Genomic DNA, 12128 nt, shown 5'->3' on the forward strand with positions numbered 1-12128 from the left:
TGGGTATGAGCAGCTGCATAATTAATTAAGGAGCAGATGTCCCAATAACAACCATTGAAGGCTTCAAGCAAAGACCATCCATGATATTCAGTGATCTGTAAGTTCCTTGGACAAGCTCATGTGCTGTGTAATAAGCATATCCAAGTTAAGTATCATGTATGATTAGCTGCTCTGGTTGTTGAAATCTCTATTTCATTCCAAATTAAGTTTTGGACTGGACTTGTAATATGAAGACAAGTTTTTGAGTACAAGCTATGGTTTCTTTGCAGAGATTCCATTGTTTTTATTTGGGTAAAATGGTACTAAATCCCAGTGAAAGATGAAGATTATGTGTTGAGGTACACAAGTACCTATTGTACTTGGGACTCTTGGACACAGAATCCCCATCCGTTTATTTATTTTTAACAGGCGAACATGTGACGAGATGCAACTTAGATGTCACAAATTCAATTGCCGGAAACAGCGTCTCCTTGCTGTACACAACCTAGAGGTAACAGTTTTTTTACCTTTTTTATCCCATTTCTTCCTTCTACCTAAATTCCTTAAAAAAGAAGAAGTTATATCTAAACTAGTACACAATTATTACATTCAACTAAAACAAGAAATCAATCAGAATGTACCTCTAATTACAAGATTAAGATACTAATCCCTACCTTCTCAAAACATTGATCAAAATCCAAGACCTAAAGAAAAACTAATTAAAGAAGAGAGAGGGAGGGGGAGGGGGAGAGGGAGAATAGGGTTTAGTAGTTCAATTCCAAGCGCATAGAACACAAAGAACAGAAGTATTTTCTGTGGATCTTGTAACAGATTGGCAAGAAACAGAACCTCCACTTACTCTCAAAATCCATGGCCTCCACTTTACCTCCACAATGTGGGCATTCACCTGGAGCTTGTTGCCTCCCTAGCTCCCTCTCTTCTTTACTACACAACAACACCAAACACATTCTCTCTGTTGTTTTTCTTTCCTTTTCCTTTCTTGGACCACAACTTGGGTTTTATGGTGGCGGCCTTAACTTGTTTGGAACTTGGTAGTTTTGAGAGGGTTTGAGCAGATGGTGTGAAAATGTAGATAAGTGAATGCTAAATAAAATAATAATAATAATAATAACATCAAAAGGTGTTTATATAGATGTAGATGGAGACTAGAATATTCAAGTAAGTAGACCCCTTTGAATGAGTAGGCTATTGCATGGCGATTAATTTATCTAGTGCACACCTGAAAGATAGTGGCTACGTGTCCCTATCAAAAAAAAAAAACCTCTTTGAATGAATGCGAGCCTCCATGTATAATTAATATATATTATGATTTTAAAAAAATATATATTTTTTTTAACTAAGGTGACCTCATTGTATTCATATATATCCAATAAATTAGGTCAGACAAATTGAGATCTCTAGACACTTGGGTTACCATAAAAATATATTACAATCAAGAGGATTAAAAGAGAAACATAAAAACACAAAAATGATCGTTGCCGAACACCTCCGGACGACACTATAGTCCACCTTATATTGTCGGAAATTGAATGAGACCGTATTACACCAAAATTTGTCAGATTAAACAAACAGAACATGAAAAAAAAAATAACATGAACAAAGCAGATCTGACTGTTTAAGAACTCTTCTAGACAAATCTGGACGTAGATCAAGAATTCAAGATGTAGATTTAAATACTATTAATTAAGGTTGCAGTTGGTGAAAATCAAATCCATATTTATTTTTTTTACAATATCTGATGGTTCCCATCTTCATTAATTTATGCATTAAGGGAGTACTTATATTACAGCTATTATTATTATTATTAAATATTTAGTTTGTGTTTTTTTTCCTTGTCAAGGTGTTGCACGTTCCGTCAGTTATTTTCATTTGAACATAGATGCGGTCAGAATAAGACAACGGTGGGACCGCCTTTTGAAACTTACGGTTCAGATTCTACTGGACCGGTGTCGGCTGTGTTACTGTAACATCGGCGCAAGCCCAAGGTTTTCCCTGTACTTTCGTCTAACATACGCTGGTGAGGGGAGTAGGGGACACGATATGCTCCCTATGTCGTTTTCTTCAAAAGACCCACGTACGTGTGCATATACGTAATACCATATAAATCTTTTCTTTTAAAATAGCTTCATTTGAGAATAACCCAATTGCGTGTGAGTCAAGGAAGATTTCTCATTCATAGCTGACGTGGCATTTTGGATTATTATTTTTTACACAGTTGGAATGGATGAACTGATCATACCATGATGTTAAAATAAGCTATGATATGATACATATTAAGATCCCAAAGGGGTAGAGATGCTCGAAGTCATGAACTCTGTTTTTCGAATTGTTCTGAAAAGTGAAATAACAAGTGGGGATGTGTAATTATTTAGGGGAACGTTGAGACGTGTGGTTAAGCATGCGATCTTATGTTCGAATATTACATGAGAATCATATTCGGAATTGACTTGGGAGTAATTGGAACATGTGTGTTGTGTCGTAATTGCTACATGAAAGCTACTTATACCTAATGACCATTATAATGCATTTACGAAAAAGGTACTTTCGCTCTTTTCTTGATGAATACTCGCAGTTACTATCTTTTAGGTGTGCAGATAACTTTACAAACTTCCACAATAATAAAGAAATTTCATATATGAACTCAGTAGGCATCAAAGGTCATCCACTAGAATCATAGTTGACAGAAAATGTATAGCGAAAAGAAGCTAACATATATTATCATGATTGTTGCAGACACTATTACAAATATTATCACTGTTCGAAGCTAAGGTGTTGTTTGGTATCAATTCCAAAAGTTATGAAAACAAAAATAAAAAACAAAAACATAAAATAAAAAACCGAAAATCAAAACATAAATTTGAGTACCTGTTTGGTTGGGTGTTTAAAACAAAAAATGAAAACATAAACATGATTCAAGATGAGATTGTCAAGGGAGATGTCTAGAAACTCTGCTCTTGATTCAAAGAAGAAGTCAGTGTTCGAAGACACTGAAGCCCAGCCCGGGATCGACCCTACCCGCATCCCGCCCAGAGATCGACCCGAACCCTACGACCATCCTTGGCTTGTAGTCCGACTAGGCCCCAAGCCCGTCCCGAGACCTTCCAGACCCCAACGGATGTCCCAAGACCAACCCAACCCCGAAGACCGTCCTAGGCCCGTAGCCCGACCCGGCCCCCATGATAGTCCGGGTACAGACTCGACCCCAACAGCCATCCCAGGCCAAACTTAGCCTCCAAGATCAACCCGACCCCGCAGACGATCCTGAGACCGACCCAACCTCGAAGACAGTCCCGAGACCGACTTGGCCCTGAAGCCCACCCTGGGACCGAACTGACACCGACGACAGTCACAGGTACGTAGCTCGACCCGACACAGAAGACCGTCCCAAGACCAACCCGACTCAGAAGACTGTCTCGAGACAGACCCGACCTTGAAGACCACTTTGGGACATACCCTGTCCCGAAGATTGTCCCAGGATCAACCAGATCTGGACTACTATCCCGGGACCGACCCGGCCCCAAAGACTGTATCGGGACAGACTTGAGCCCGAAGACCGTCCCTGGAGAAACCCAATCCCGAAGATCATCTTGAGACGGACCCAACCCTGACGACCATCCCAGGACAGTCCCGGGTCTATAGATTTGGCCTCGAAGCCCAACCCATGACCAACTTGGCCTGAAGCTCGACCCAATATTGACCCGGGCCCATAGCCCAGTCTAGGATCGACTTGAGCTCGAAACCTGAGCTCGGCCCGAAGCTCAACTCGAGACAGACACTGGCCAGAAATTCGGCCTGAGACAGACCCAAGTCCGAAGCCCAGGTCAAACCCAACCTGAAATGAGAAAATGAGAGAAGGGTTGGTACGAATGTCGTTTGAGAGAGAAAGGAGGTCATCATGTGTGGTGTTTTAAAAACTTTTGAAAACTTGTTGTAGGTTTCCATAAAAATGAAAATAAAAAAAAAACAAACAAACACTATTTTTTTTATTTTTATTTTTGTTTTTATTTTTTTTGAAAACCAAAACAAAAAACAGAAAACGATAGTGATACGAAACATGACCTAAGATTACTAAAAATTTCATCTACAATAGCACTTACATCCGTGTTTCTTAAAAAATTATTTATTTTACCTAGTCAAATATAACTTTTTTGACGATTTACAAATTTTGTATTCAACAATAACTGTATCAGAATTAATCTCTATATTATTAAAACATTAGTTTCTTCTTCTTTTATTATTTTATTTCAAATAAAGATGAAATTATCTATGAATTCAATATAACTTATATCTTACATTTAGAAAAAAAAATTAATATTAATTATAAATAAAAATATTATTATTAATAAATTAATGGTTTAAATAAAAATATTTCCAATTTCTGTATTTCAAAAGTCAAAATTCTCGATTATATTTCTAAATTTTTTTTTTAACGATTATATTTGAAAAGTAAAGATTCTCAACGGTTATCTTTGAAAAATAAATATCCATAATGGCTATATTTCTAAACTTATATTACCTACAATAATTGCTTCATTCTCACTCTCCAACTTCAACCCTATTGCAATTCTTATCATCCTTCCCACCATGGGCCTCAACGTCACGTACTCCACGATTGTACATCGATCGTGGAGTACCCCTTGATCATTAATTATTTATTGAAGGTCACAAAAACCTTTTCATTAATTATTTTGTTGATAATCTGGTTTACCACTTGATCGATTCATAAGAAGATTTTGAATGCGGAGTGATTTATTTCTTCCCGTCCAATCTGCAATAGAGCTCTTGAACGTCATTTTTAACAAAAATAAATACAATTGAAAAGTTGGGGTTATCTTCACTTCAGAAGATTACAGTTGCATTTCAAATGCTTGTGTATGGTGCCTCCGTCGACCTTTAGAATGAACATGCGGGATCGGAGAAAGCATGACAATATTGTCTATATAGAAATTTGTCAAAGTAGTGATATATATTTTTTGGAAATGAATACTTGAATTTCCCAAATAGTGATGATATTGCCAAATTGTTAGCTATCAACGAAAGTCATGGCTTCCATGAAATACTAAGGAGTATTGATTGCAAGCACTGAAAATGAAAGAACTATCTAATCGCTTGGAAAGGACAATTCACTGACCATATTCATTAACCGACACTTATATTAGAAGCTCTGCATTGTATGACCTATGAATTTGGCATGCATTCTTTGGTTTACAAGGTTCACATAATGACATCAATATGTTGGATCATTCGTTTGTGTTCGTAGAACTAGCTCAAAGACGTTCCCATCCGTGTACTATTATGTCAATGGTCATCATTACTTAATGGATTACTATCTAGCTAATGGCATTTCCCCGGTATTGGTTGATTTTGTCAAGACAATCCATATGCCACGGACCAATATGGCTATAAATTTTAAAAGGTTGTAAGAATCTTGCCGAAAAGATGTCGAGTATGCTTTTGACATACTTCAAGCAAGGTTCGCAACAGTGTGCGGGTCAACTCGATACTTCAAACGTTCAACACTTCATGATATAATGTTGGCATGCATAATATTAGACAATATAATCGTTGAAGGTGAACAAAATTTACACTTTCAACCTGACATTGCAGACATATCCGAGCACCCTAATGATAGTCCTCCAATGCCAATACTGGAGCAGTTACGAACTCATGAGTTTAGAGACTTCATTAAATCAGCATATCAACATCAAAAATGGAGAAGAAAAAAAACTCAACTCAACTGACTTTGTGGAGCATTTGTGGAATATTCATAGCAATACCTAGTAATGTTGTTCGAATTGTTTATTTTTTCATATATGTTATTAGTGTATGTACTTCTTAAGTTTTAATTTAATATCTGGTTATGTTCTTATTACAAGTTGAATAATTAAGATAATAAGATTCAAGAACATGTCCAAGACAACATTGAAATTTATATGATTAAATGGTATACAAACATAAGTTCATATATTAGATGAATAAAATATACATTACATATTCCTCTTTTTAGCAATAATCTCAGCTCGAAGCATCTGAATATATTCCTTTTGTTCTTCACTTAAACTACTCCCATCCATCATCATAATCTTCATCTCTTCTTGCCTTTCTTCGAGCATAATCCTCTTTTCTTCAACTTCCCTACGATTTTGCAGTTCCTGTTTAGCAATCATCAACTTTTCTTCCTCTATCTTCATTTTTCGCGCATGCATCTTGAGCTTTTCAACCTTACAATCAAAAATAGAATCATAAGGACTGTCATCTTGGACCTTCCCTTTTCTTTTCTTTTGTTTCACATGCTCTGCTTTCTTTTCCATTGGCCTGTCAAGATCAATGAATGTGCCAGAAGGAGTACTATTGTCGACTAAGTTCACCGAAACAGGCGTAGATGGAGAAGATGAAGTGGTTTGCTTTGTTCTTCCGACTACCCCGACTCGGGCTTTAAATGCACCTGAATCAAAGAGAACCTGCAGGTCATTGTGTTGACATATATGTGAGAATGCATAGAAGGTGAAACAGAGTTGAAGTATTTCGGTTTCTACCAATCCTTTCCTGGCCTCTTTTCTTTCTGGAAAATTTTGTTTCTTCTTCGTCTTCGTCTTCTTTATCATCCTCTTCTTCTTCTTCTTCTCCATCATAGTCATAATCATGGTCACAATCTTCTTCCTCCTCCTCCTCCACTTCCTCCTCTTTCTTCTCACATTGAGAATTCCCAAATAATGTGAAATCAAACATACTACCTCCATTGTATTTAAATTCTAAAAAATCTTTATGCTCAATGGAATTATCCTTGACAAATTCCTTCCAACCCTTCTCGAAAAACACATCATTCTCCACTTTGATCACCTTCACAAGCCAAATTCTCCCACGGGAACTTCTGAGGATCACGTTTTCTGGGAAATTTCTGTCTATGCGCGCAACGAAAGCGCTCGGTATTTGCTGCACATAAGGTAGTTGCAGGTCATTGATAGATCAAAAAGGAATTCCAGTAACAATTTAACCTCTGTTGTGATTTAAGATTGAAAATATCAACAAACAAGAGCAACAAAAAAACTCAAAACAATAAACCAGAGTAAGCAAAGTTCAAAGCTTGAGAAACAGAGAGCTGGGTTACCATTCTTTCGCAGCTATGCTCCTGGAGATAGATTTTGAAAAATCTGGGGAACTTCTCCTTGCTCCGAGTCTTCTTGCCAAGTTTCATGGCTTTGTCTTTTAGATCCTCTCTGAAATGTGTAACCTTTATCAGTTATCATAGCACAATGCTCTGTTTCCAATCCTGGAAATGGAGCCTAAGCTGCAACATAAATTTCTCACATTTCTCTGATAGTAAGGTATCTAAACAGCTCCCAATTGCTTCCCTAGTGTGTGATATACTGGAAGTGGTACAGCAATAAATTGGCTGGTGTGAAAACACCCCAGTACTTACCATTTTGAGGAACAAGAAAGAACCCATATGCAACTAGAGCCTTGCTAAGAAAGTAATGAAAACAAACCCTTTTCTTAGTGTCATCACTGTCCTGTGATCTACTATACTTCAGTAATATATGTTGGGTTTTTGAATTTCATGCTGCCATGCTCCTGACGTATGAATTTGCAAAGTTACATGTGGGTATGGGCCAACAGAAACCAGGGCTTCTATGGTAAGTCCAGAATTAGATTTTGTTTTCTAGCTTTCCACAAAAAAAAAAAAAACTTGAATTTCTCTGAGGTCCCCGAACAGCTCCCAATTGCTTCCTCAATCCCCAGTGTGTAGTGGTATAGCAATAATCTGGGTAGGTGGAAAATCCCAGTACTTCCCATTTTGAGGAACAATTAAACAACACCTATGCCATCACAGCCTTCCAAAGAAAGTAATGAAAACAAGACCCTTTTTTTAGTGCCATGAGCTGTACAGTACATTAGCAATGTATGATGAGTTTTTTGAATTTCATGCTGCCATTATAATGAACATCATATGAAATTAGCATAATCGAGGCAGCATAGTTCCGCAAATTAAGATCATAATTGGTTCAGACAGTATTACAAATATCAGCATTGTTTGAAGCATATGAAAGTTTTCGTCTCTAAGACTACGTTAAGTCGGCTGAACAGAAACCTAAGACTTACATAGCACCTAACAGCTTTTGCTACTTACAAGTTGTAGAACAACCATACTTGACATACTGACCAGAAGGATTGAATTTTGGATACACAGGGATTCAAGAAACTTCGCACTCAAGTCGGGATTAAACACGGACAATGTGAACCTGCAGGATATTACCCCTATGGTCTTGCATCAATTCACAAATGCAACAATCATCTTGTCTTATGCGGTTTGCTTTGCAGAAATCTCCCCACCCATCAATCCATGTTCTACCATTATTCCACAAAATAACCTTTCCAGGCCATTGCCTCCCCTCTGGAGAGAGGTAAGTTACCTTCCCCCGGATTGCAATCTTTTGCTCTTTCATCCAATCCTTTGGTATGTGCTGCAATAGAAAAAATGATAACGTAACTCAACTGGTAAAGGAAATCCTAACAGCTAAACAAGAATCTAATTAGAGCTCAACCAAGCTCTTACCACTAGTGGAAAATTGAACATGGACAAGTTACAAGCTAAACCAAACTTGCACAGGACTTTAATAGAGGACAGCGGTTGCTACCAATACGGCGGCGTACTTCACTTCTTTGTCCCCTTTTGCTATCAGATCAAGAAGTAGCCCCAAAACTAAAAGGTTGCAGGAGTAACTTGGAAACAGTATGTGTAAATAAGAATAAGGAAAATGCAAAGCAAGGACAGAAATCTAAAGGCAGATAAGGTGAGTGAAATATGTGTGGAATATTTACCAATAAATGCTCCATCCATATCCTGACCCTTGTGATGAAGTAGGGATTCTCTGAATGAACATACTTCTCAGGTTTAAGTTCAGCAGTTTTGACAGTATTGTTCTTGCCATAACTCCCCTCTGCCTTGAAACCAGCATCTGCTCTAAATCCACCTGAATCAAAAAGAAACTGCAGGTCATTATGTTGAAATATATGTGCAAATGCATTGAAAATAAAAACAATGTTAAAAGATTTCTGTTTCTACCCTTCTTTTCCCGACATCTTCTCTTTCTGAAAGGTTTTTCTTCTTCAACATCATAGCCATAATCATGGTCACTATTGTCATCATCCTCCTCCTCCCCCTCCTCTGGCACCCTCTCAGCCCCCTCCATTTCTGGCACCCTCTCCTCCATCTCCTCACATTCTTCCTTCTCACATTTAGATTTCCCAAATAATGAGAAATCAAATATATTATCTCCATTGTATCTAAATACCAACAAGTCTTCATGCTCAACAGAGTTATCCTTCACAAGTTCCTTCCAACCGTTCAAAAAAAACACACCATTCTCCTCTTTGTTAACCTCCACATGCCAAACTCTCCCAAGCCAACTTCTAAGTATCACCTTGTCAGGCAAAACTTTGCCTATGCTTGCAATAAAAGCAGTCGGGATTTTCTGCAAAGAAGATTGTTGCAGGTCATTCACAGATCAAAAAGGTATTGCTGTAAAATTTCTCCTCCAAATTTTACATGGTCACAACATCTCTAGCTCATACTAAGTCTCAGACACCATTGCCTTAATTGATTTCCGTGTTTTGTCATTTATTGTTTGTAAGGACACCATTTTGGCAACTAGTTTATGATCAAGGAGTAATGTAGGGCCTGAATCAACACTCTATCTCTATGCAGTAATTTTTTTGACAACCCAGAAACGTTTTCAAGTAAAATATCATCTTTGTTGCCCTTAAATCTACAATCAAATGAGCACAAGAGAAACTTTTTAGAAATAGTGAACTCCATTGCAAGTCACCCTATTCTGCTAGTAGTTTTGCCAACCCACAAATCACAGAGAGACAAACATTAATGTGTTATGATCCAAGCAAGATAACCCACAAGGCTAAAACAAACAAGAGTGAGGAAAAAAAATCCAGAACAAGAAAGAAAACTAAGAAAGTTCAAAGCTTGAGATACTGGTTACCATTTTCTCAAAGTTGCGCTCCTGGCTATAGATACTCAAAAAATTGGGGAACTTTTTGGACCTCCGAATCACCTTGCGAACTATCATCTTCTTGTGAGGTTTTGGGTGTCCTTGAGAGCCTCTGAAATCAGTGGTTTTCATCAGATAAGGAAGGATTTCGTGAGTTTAGTGGGTATTGCTCTTCTTCTACCCATACATAAACACAGGACTGTTTCGTCATACAAAATGACCAAATCACCCATCTCTGATTTACACTGTCCTCTGCAAAGCAAACGCCAATTGGAATGGATGATCCGTACTATACATATATACGTTCAACCTGACATGCATTTACGCAGTCCTCTGCAAAGCAAAACGGAATGGCCAATCTGGAGCATACACTCAACCACGACATGTACTTTTTACATATGCTCTGTTTATTAAACTTTGAAATAGGTTCAATCTGGAGCATAGATTACTCAAATTGCTCGATGGTCTCCAAACAGCCCCCATAACCCAGTTGCTGCACTTTTAACGTATGCTCTGTTTGTTAGACTTTGAAATATGTCGAATATGAAGCATAAATTACTCAAATTTGTCGAAGGTCTCGAAACAGCCCCCATGACCCAATTACTATTGGGAATTCAAGTGACTAGAGTCTCACATTGAATAAGTATAAGAAAGTTGACGGTTTTGGGTACAAGTTATGGTAACCAGACATGGCAGGTGTGACGCTCAAGCTCGAACAACTTGAGGAAGTTACATAAAATCCAATTGGGCACTCAACTTCAATAGCCGTTCGTGGAACAAGACGAGATTCACCTGCTGCGTATTTGGGCAAATCTCTTGGTTTCCTCATGACCATCCAGGTTCTTATTACATTAAAAAAAAAATTACATACTTTGAAATCTCCATCCCTTTGAGCCCTATTCATCATTTGATTGATCAATTACCGCCTTTGATAAAATCCCATTTGAGTCCTGTTTTGAAAATTCATTGTGATCCTGGTACTTTCTTTCTATAAATACTTTGATTTGGATTATTGGGTTTATGTGCAGCATATATAATTATGTGATCTTTTTTTGAGTAGTTTGTTGTTGCAGAGACAAAGAGGACCATAGTGACCCCTACAATGGCTGCCATGATCATGGAGGTGGTGATTGTCGTTATGACAAAAGCCGATGACAAAAACGTTTTCAATCCATGTTCAGACTCTAAAGCTCAGAAATCTGATGGGTTTACATTTGGTCTTGCATTTCGACCAAAGATTCCTTCTTTTTCAATCAGGTTCAACTAACACCTTGCGACAGCCGCCTCGCCCTTGCCGGAAAGAATGCTCAGCTCGCCGTGTTTAGGTCAGAGGTCGACGAGATTTCTCTCCTTGCCATCAATACCAGCACCTTTGATCCGGTATCAGTTACTTGCCTTTCAAGTTTCAATCTCACATATTGGTTTTTGGTCAGTAACACAGATGAATATGAGAGCGATAATGTTTTCAGGCCAAGGCTGGAGGATTTATGGCAGATTGGCAGTGTTCCCACGCCCAGTAGTTTTAGCATTATTTCCTTGCATGGTCTAGCCAGCGTGCGTTATTTTGTTGCATGATCTCCTTTGTAGGCTTCGGCCTAATCTTACATGTTGCTAGCATGGAATGGATTGAGTTGGTGGCCTGAGATTAGAGAAAACACAGCTGTTCTGTGAACATGTTGGGTTGTGAAATTCTCGGTTATTAAAAAAAATATTGTTGAATTTTTTTTTTAACAGTTTCTTGAATTTAAAGAGGGGACTTTACAAAACCTGTATTGGAAGAGCTCTGGGTATGATTCATGCTCTGGACACCCTTTTGTTTGCCTTAACAACCAAGACTGTGCAGTGGCTATCTCTCAATGTAAAGGGTGGGACTATTAATTGTGACTTGAACATACAGTTAGCATTTTCAGGAACAGACAAGTCACAAGAGTCTTCAAGCCCTCAACTCTTGGTATGAGGTCAGTAATCTCCGGCAATACTTCCTCTACGGCCTATTCTCTGACACCCATGATTCAATCACCAATCCATTTCACAAACTAATCTGAATAGTGTTGCCTGTGGAGATGTGTCTATGCAGCAAACTACACAGGCCAGAATTCACAGTCAAAAAAATGTGATACATAG

The 12128-nt window shown here is 38.0% G+C and overlaps 3 protein-coding genes across 4 annotated transcripts; all 3 read right to left on the reverse strand.

The window, feature by feature from the left end:
* Nucleotides 1-371: 371 nt before the first annotated feature.
* On the reverse strand, nt 372-1090 carry LOC120007333. The gene has a single exon (XM_038857533.1). The coding sequence runs from the start codon at nt 945-947 to the stop codon at nt 744-746; it is 204 nt and encodes a 67-aa protein (XP_038713461.1). The 5' UTR covers nt 948-1090; the 3' UTR covers nt 372-743.
* A 4842-nt stretch (nt 1091-5932) lies between these two features.
* LOC119982800 (B3 domain-containing protein At5g18000-like) lies at nt 5933-7513 on the reverse strand. The gene is made up of 3 exons (XM_038826372.1): nt 7109-7513; nt 6537-6933; nt 5933-6445 (listed from the first exon to the last, which is right to left on the reverse strand). The coding sequence occupies exons 1-3, from the start codon at nt 7193-7195 to the stop codon at nt 5988-5990; spliced, it is 942 nt and encodes a 313-aa protein (XP_038682300.1). The 5' UTR covers nt 7196-7513; the 3' UTR covers nt 5933-5987.
* A 461-nt stretch (nt 7514-7974) lies between these two features.
* Nucleotides 7975-10312, reverse strand: LOC119982478 (B3 domain-containing protein At5g60140-like). 2 transcript variants are annotated; one of them, XM_038825881.1, is made up of 4 exons: nt 9996-10307; nt 9065-9473; nt 8821-8972; nt 7975-8462 (listed from the first exon to the last, which is right to left on the reverse strand). In XM_038825881.1, exons 1-4 carry the CDS (start codon nt 10134-10136, stop codon nt 8220-8222), a joined length of 945 nt encoding a protein of 314 aa, XP_038681809.1. In that variant the 5' UTR covers nt 10137-10307; the 3' UTR covers nt 7975-8219. The 2 variants fall into 2 exon arrangements, 1 of the variants encoding a protein (XP_038681809.1); XR_005464416.1 differs by having other exon boundaries at nt 8331-8462; nt 8555-8972; nt 9996-10312.
* Nucleotides 10313-12128: the final 1816 nt, after the last annotated feature.

This window comes from Tripterygium wilfordii, chromosome 2, assembly GCF_013401445.1.
Source record: "Tripterygium wilfordii isolate XIE 37 chromosome 2, ASM1340144v1, whole genome shotgun sequence".
In the NCBI taxonomy this organism is placed as follows: Eukaryota; Viridiplantae; Streptophyta; class Magnoliopsida; order Celastrales; family Celastraceae; genus Tripterygium; species Tripterygium wilfordii.